The sequence below is a fragment of the Corvus brachyrhynchos genome, unplaced genomic scaffold, assembly GCF_000691975.1.
Source record: "Corvus brachyrhynchos isolate BGI_N302 unplaced genomic scaffold, ASM69197v1 scaffold597, whole genome shotgun sequence".
NCBI classification, from domain to species: Eukaryota; Metazoa; Chordata; class Aves; order Passeriformes; family Corvidae; genus Corvus; species Corvus brachyrhynchos.
In genome coordinates, this window is record NW_008239000.1 from 505,968 (window position 1) to 513,272 (window position 7,305).

The window sequence follows — 7,305 nt, forward strand, 5'->3', positions numbered from 1 at the left end:
GGGGGCAGTGGGGCAGTACTGGGGGGGAAGGAACTGAAGCCTTGGGCGCACTGGGGCAGGAGATGCAGCAGTAGGGGGGGCTCCTGGGGTACCGGCGGGCAGGAGGGCAGTGCTGCGGGGAACCCCAGTGCCCCCCAGTGTCCCGGGAGGAAGAGCAGAGGGGGTGATGGAGGGGGAACGCAGCGGCACGGAGACAGACCCTGCAGAGGGGAGCGGCACTCCTGGGAGAGGGGTGAGTGCCCCCCAAAACAGGGCACCATAACCCACCCCCGTGGGACGGCTGGAGGATCCGTAGTGCCACAGGGGCAGGAGAGGGGGGCTGCAGGGCAGGGAGTGCTGCCGGGGAGTGCCGCTGGAATCAGGGCTCCCTTGTCCGCGAGCCCGAGCACGGGAGGAGAAGAGCGCCCGGGATCCTTGGGCTGCGATGCTGCGTGCCAGTGGCAGCGGAGAGGGATGCAGGAGCCTTTGTAGGGAGAGCAGCGCCGAGCGGAGCCGCCGCCGAGGAGCCGAGCAGGCCCCTGGTGCTGATGTTGTCATCTGTGTCTCTGTTGTGTATTATTTCCAGCTGATTGGTAAAGATGGAAAGAGGGAGAGGAGGAGGAGGAGGAAGGAACCTGGGGGGCTCTGGCCTGCACAGAAACATTTATTCCCAGTCCCAACAGCAGTACCACTACCCGGCCTCCTCCCAGGGGAGCTGCATGGAGATCCAGGAGCTGGCCTCCAAGAGGGTGGACATCCAGAAGAAGCGATTTTATCTGGATGTGAAACAGAGCTCCCGCGGCCGCTTCCTGAAGATCGCCGAGGTCTGGATAGGAAGGGGCAGGCAGGACAACATCAGGAAGAGCAAGCTGACCCTCTCCTTGTCTGTGGCTGCCGAGCTGAAGGACTGCCTGGGGGACTTCATCGAGCACTACGCCCACCTGGGCCTGAAGGGCGGCCATGGCCACCGGCACGAGCACAGCAATGACAAGGAGCAGCATCCCCGGAGGCGGCCGCAGCACCCGCCGCCTTCGCCCCCGGTGTCCGTGGGCTCCGAAGAGCCCCCTCACAGCGTCCTCAAAACGGAGTACATCGAGAGGGACAACAGGAAGTACTACCTGGACCTGAAGGAGAACCAGCGCGGGCGCTTCTTGCGGATTAGGCAGACCATGAGCAGGGGACCTGGCATGATGGGTTATTTTGGCCACAGCTTGGGACAGGAACAGACGATCGTCCTCCCGGCACAAGGGATGATTGAGTTCAGGGATGCTTTGGTCCAGCTGATTGAAGAATATGGCGAGGGGGACATAGAGGATCGCCGGGGGGGAGGTGACGAGCCCCCGGAGCTCCCCGAGGGCACCTCCTTCCGAGTGGACAACAAGCGCTTCTACTTCGACGTGGGATCCAACAGGTACGGCATCTTCCTGAAGGTAAGTGAGGTGAGGCCGCCCTACCGTAACACCATCACAGTTCCGTACAAAGCGTGGACACGGTTCGGGGAAAATTTTATCAAGTACGAAGAAGAGATGAGGAGAATTTACAACAGCCATAAAGAGAAAAGAATGGATGCCAGAGGGGACAGTGGTGAAGAGCAAGAGGGTCTGGAATAGAGTGCATTGGACAATTAACCAAACAAAACAAGCAGAAATTGGTGAGAGGGACTGACCTATAGTAATTCCAAGTTGCCCCAGTTTTTTGTAAAGTCCTTTTCTGGTAGTTCTTGCTAACTCCAGTACGTAATGTTATAGGAGTCTGGTTATCACGTTAAACTATGCCCAAAACATCTCCGTGTGTCTTAGGAAAGGACCAACCTCCCGAGTCCGTATGAGTCAGCTGCTTCGAGTGTTGGAGACTGGAAGTACGAGTATCAGCACAAACAAAATCCGGCACCCTGACCTTTAAATAGTCTAGAAAAGGCTTGTGTTGCACTTAAACACGATACAAAAGTACCCCCACCCTGAACCTTATGATGAAATGTATCAGTTTTTGCTTATCACGAGTTTTTCAGGACTGGCTTCTGCCCGTGCTCGGTCCAAAGGCCGAGCAGTGTCACCGTAGAGCATTTATGGCAAAAATAAGCTCCACGTGAATCGCTGGTCTGCGTGGGAGGAGGGAGAGAGGTTTTAAAGTTGGCATCTCCTGGTTGTTGAGTTGGAAACAATAGTCTGTTTATGGGTAAAATCTCGGTAACCGGTCAGACCTCGGTCACGTGCTGGTGAAGGGCAGAAGATCTGTTCTTCGTTCTGTAGTTTTGTGCTGACCAGATAACCTGAGTATCCCAGGACAGCGGAGTGCTCAGCCGTCTGAATTAATGGCAGTGAATAATAACCCACTCGTCATCTCCGTGTTCTGCCCGTTCGAGGCCGGTGATCTTTCTTTTCATTTTTAACACATTTTGTCCAAAATTTCAGAAGGTATTTTTGTAGGCGTTCCCACAGGCGACTGTGGAGCGGGTGTTGGGAGGTGGAGGGAATGCCGCGACCGAGGCTCCCGGCTTGCCTCCCAGATCAATGCGCTTGGGATGTTACCTGTGCAAGGAGAGCATCTGGGTGTTTTCCTCCTCCTGCCATGAGGAAGACCTTTGGGGTGTTTGGTGCACCACTGGATTCGTGTAGGAAAGCATCCCTTTCGTGCTCACCCGTGGCGCGTTTCGGAAGCTGTGGTGGATGCCCTGCTGGGTTTTCTGCCGTGTTGATTGTGGATGGTGCTGGGGAGACAACATCCATGCCCTGCCATCACCCCCTTCCTCCCCGCTCGGAGCTGGAGCTGTCCTTGAGCAGCTCCAGTCCTGATCGTCTGCCCCATGGTTTCGGTGTCATCCTGGAGTCTTTGTGATGTAAATTTTAAATCTCATGATACTAACTCTCTGCCTGGAGGGAGAATGTGTGCAATTACCTGGTTGGGAGGTTGATGAAAGATTTTGCGTTTCTTAAAACCATGAGTATTTATAACATAAGGGGCTTGTCCAGCCTTTGGGCAGCCAGCTCCTTCCCCCTGAACCAGTGGGAGTTTGACTGAGCTCCAGGTACTTCTAGTAGCGTGTTGCTCACCTTTAAGATTGTTTTAAGCAGGCATTACCATGTCTGATGAGATATTTGTAATCACTCAAATTGTGTCATTACAGAGTGGCCTAGTGTGCACGTGGACCAGCTATTTTTCCATGCAACCATGACATGCTTTATTTTTTAACCTTTTGAGAAACATCTTTATCTCCAACCAGACTGTTCACCACTCTGAATCTGGAGCCACCTGCACACTGCTTGGCCACACTCAATCCGAATGCTGTTGCCTGTTAATGTCATAATGAGAAAGGTTGGGGAGACAGGGTTGGGAACCAAGAGGATAAATCTGGACTTTAGTTTGGGTACTAAAACTAGTCAATCTGTTTTAACTTTAAAAAAAGAAAAAAAAAAAAAAAAAAAGAAAAAAAAATAACAGCTTGCACCAAAGTCACCAAAGAACCTTTAGGAAAATGTTACGGTTGTGACAAGAAGTAAGAAAATTCATTTCACTGTTTTAGGTGATTCCCCCTTTAAAACCACATATAGCAGTTACAGCAACCAAGCCTTTGGCTTAGTGTCAAAAACTCCCATCCCTTTCTCCATAGGTTGCTCTTTCAGGTCCCTGTTCAAACCTGGAAGAGAAGTTTTCGCTCCATCACTCGAACAGCCAGTGGACCGTGATGAATCAGCGGGAGTTGTGCAGGATACTGGTTCATCATTGCTCTTAGGGCTTTGGTCCCAATGGTTTTAACAGGTCAATTAAAAACAACCCCACAAAAACCCACTTTAAAAGAACTCTACATCCTGTTATGGTGTGAAACCAGAATTTAGTGAATGAGTCGTCGATGCGTACGTTAGCGTATCGCTGACTGCTGCTGCCCGTCACAGTGCCTGAGGTAAAAAATTCACTTCTAGTCCAACAAACCGGAGCTATGAATGTACAAACTTTTTACGCTCTCCTTCCCGTTTCTATGTGGCGTTCCTCCCCTGCGAGCTCGGCATCTCCCATCCCTGCCCGCCTTTGCCTCAAGGGATCATAAAAGCTCCTCGGTTGGAATTAGCCTGAGTGGCCACGTGTGTTGTAAGTGCTCATGCCTTCCCTGTGTTCCTGTAGTGTTGGTGAGGAAATTACTCGTGATTGGAAAGGGATGTTTTCTTCACCGTTTTAAAAGGAAAAAAGGATGCAAAATGGCTTTCCTTATTGCTGCCCATTTTTTAAAAAAACCCTTTCTCTTTTGTTAATTAATTGGCCTTCCAATGCCATTAGTTTGTTGTAAATATCACCCAGGAATCCAACGACTGCTGGCTGCTGGGCCAGCCTTGGTTCTGGCACGCACGTATCCCGTAGGATCTGCTAATGCATTTATTCCCCTGGCACGGGATGCACCTTAGTATCCAAACCTGGATCGGGATCTTCACGTTCATTGCCGATCACTCATGGGTAGACCAGTGGCTGTGGGTTTCCATCGCAACGGAAAACACTGGTGTTCGCAGACGTTGGGTTGGAGGATAACAGGTTTGCACGTGATGGGAAGCAGATGTTGGGTTGGAGGGTAGTAGGGATGCACTCGGAGTGTAGCAATGCAAAACTTGAACGGTGAGATTCGGAAACGGGTTCCTTTGTATTTTTGGCAGCGCGTCTTCAGCTTCCCAGAGCAGTGACCATGCGGGCTGCTGGCGCCCAGAAGGGCCCAGCGAGATGCTCGGGAACACTGAATCCCTGATGTGTTTTAAATGTTCGTTCCTGACGCCCTGAAACTGCCATGTCCCTTACACTTGAGAAAACACAAGCTTATTTGCACTAGAAAGAACGGCCAAAAACAATCCTTAGGAGGACAGGGTGAAGAGCACCGGTCTGAACCTCTTTTTCTCATGAGAGAATTTCCTATTCAAGCCCTCACCTCTGTTTCGAAATTGTATGGTCCCGGCAGAAAGTCTGTCAGTTGAATTATTAAATCCTAATGCACTTTATATTGTGTAAATAATATTAGGAGCACATTTCTGCTCCCGCTCCGGTAAGGGGATGCTTTGGTAACGTAGTCTAATGCTGAGAGAAGCCGTCTCCTGCATGCATGTGTCTGTTAGAGACCTGTTGATCCTGCTTGGTCCAGCTCCGCTCGTATGTTAGAGGAGGACAGGCTCTGTATTGAGGATCCTCTCAAACCACCAAGAGTGGGATGATAATTTGGTTTTTTAAATTGCAATGTGCAGAGCTGCTGAGCATCTTCAGCTCCGCTGTCGCAGCGGCTCCTCGCCCCTTCTGCAAACTGGGCCCCCCCGTGTTGCTGTCGAGGCTTAAAACCGAGCTTTGCGCTTGTAGCCTTGACAAAGCCAAGTCCAGCAGCTGCCTTCTACCTGGCTTTCCCTGCTGCTGCTGCAAAAGGTGGGGTGATCCCTGAAAAGCTTATCCCGGGTGGAAGGGGCTGCGGGGGCTTCCCCTGCCTTGCAGCTGGGGGGATGTTGTGTTGAGTCCGGCCCATGGAGCCGGCTTTCCTGGTAAAGTACAGAGCTATGGAAGGGGTGAGAAGCGTTTTGCACTGGTGTGGAGAGGGCGACCCCCTGGGCGCTGCGGGGGGATGGTGAAACCCTCCCTTGCAGGTTCCTCGCGTGGAGTCTGGATGGACGATGGACTTTACCCAGCGAGAAGCTGCAGTGGTTATTGGTATCTACTCGTCGTCGTAAGTGTTTCTTATCTGTATCCGATATATACCAGTTCATATCCACGTATAGGCATTAATATATTTATGTGAGTATATTGTAGCCTGTAGTAGCTCGTAGCGAAATAACCTTATTTATCTGAAGTGCAGTCTGAGGAGGGGACATCTGCTCCCACCACCGGTCTGGATAAATGTTATTCCGCCCAGAGCTGTGTGCGAGCTCTTGGCCGCAGCCCTGGTAAGAATTCCGTAGGTTTTCGGCAAGGCTGCAAGGGAAAACGTAGTTAAAAGAAAGCAAAGCTCTTCCTTGGAGGCGTCATTGAGGCAAGGTGAGAGCTGTAAAGAAGAGGCAGCTGCCGGCCACGTCATGTCTCCATGCCATTTTACAACCCCTGGCTCTGCAAATCTGTACTGCCATGTTCGTAAAATCCCAAGCAGAAATATTAAAATCCTGTCCTTTATACAAAAAGGAACCCCCAAGCAATTACCAAAATCAATGTCAGCACATTTTTTTTTTCAGCTACAGATGTCTAGTCTGATAATTGCATCATTTTTTCCCCCCTATGGCCTATTGAAGTGACCTAAACTCCCAGGGAAGGGAGTTGGTGGTGGTTAGGAAGCCTTCTGCTTGCGTGACTTGCAGTCCTGTTATCCAATTCTAGTAATTTCTATAGTAGAAAGGAGTCTATTATTGTGTATTTTTACTGGGCAGATTTTGCACCAGGTCAAAAATTACTTAATAAGCGTTTTCAGTTCCATGGCATTCCCATTTTTGCTGTACATACACTAGATATATATGATTTATGAAAGAATTCCTGAAGAAAATTAGACCTTCTGTTTAATTTTCTATGCTGCTTACTCCAAAATTAAGTTGCCCTTTATTTTTAATGACTTAACATATTGTGATGTTTAAAATTCACCTTTCCCCTCCTACCCTTCCATTCCTTTCAAGTAAAGGTTGTGCTTGAAATTAAGAGTTTATGCAAGAAAGAGTGGAATTAAAGGCTACACCATAAGCTGTACCCGAGCGTGGCTGTCACCTCACAGCCTTTGCCAAAAAGTATTGTTTGGGGTGCTCTGGTCATGCCTAAAAATGGCCAAATCCTGTCATGACCACAGGAAAAAAGCCCCGGTCAGGGGACAAAGTGCTTTTGGATTTGGGGGATTTGGAAAAAGCTGAAGACAGATCTTTTGCTGTTCTGTTTCTCCAAAACCTGCAGAAGCTTTCATGGGCTGACACCAATTTTTCTTCCTAATATTTTGTCAGCCTGTGTTCAGTTCCCCACCTGCACCTCAATAAAGGCAACAGTATTCTAAAGCATCGAGGTGAAGTAAAATATCAAGAACTCCTGATAGATGACATGGATTAAAAATTGGTTTTCCAGAAATGTCAAAGCATAAATTGAGGTTTTATAAGCCGGATGTCGTTTTGGCATTTCTGTGATGGATGTAATTAGATCGCTCCTTCCCCATGCGCAGGGAGGCATCACGCGGAACCTGAACCTGCAGCCTCGGGGCTCTCTCATGTACACCAGCTTCTGGAAAGGTGCAGGTGCCTGCTGGCTTCTCATGTGTGGTGAATGTGGTTGTGTTCCTACTGGCCTAGCCTCGAGGGGCCTGGCTGGCCCCCCCAATAAAAACGTCATTAGCGCATTTCTAACTCCTCT

The 7,305-nt window shown here is 49.9% G+C and overlaps 2 protein-coding genes across 2 annotated transcripts in view; both read left to right on the forward strand.

The window, feature by feature from the left end:
• The first annotated feature begins 283 nt into the window (after positions 1 to 283).
• The window catches only part of PURG (purine rich element binding protein G), a 21,874-nt gene continuing 14,852 nt past the window's right edge, over positions 284 to 7,305 (forward strand). Inside the window, exon 1 of the mRNA XM_017738969.1 lies at positions 284 to 7,220. Within this exon, the coding sequence (XP_017594458.1) occupies positions 579 to 1,589 (1,011 nt within the window). The 5' untranslated portion in view covers positions 284 to 578 and the 3' untranslated portion in view covers positions 1,590 to 7,220. The remainder of the gene's footprint in view (positions 7,221 to 7,305) is intronic.
• Positions 5,815 to 7,305, forward strand: part of PPP2CB (protein phosphatase 2 catalytic subunit beta) — a 28,367-nt gene continuing 26,876 nt past the window's right edge. The window contains exon 1 of the mRNA XM_017738970.1: positions 5,815 to 5,876. Within this exon, the coding sequence (XP_017594459.1) occupies positions 5,830 to 5,876 (47 nt within the window). The 5' untranslated portion in view covers positions 5,815 to 5,829. The remainder of the gene's footprint in view (positions 5,877 to 7,305) is intronic.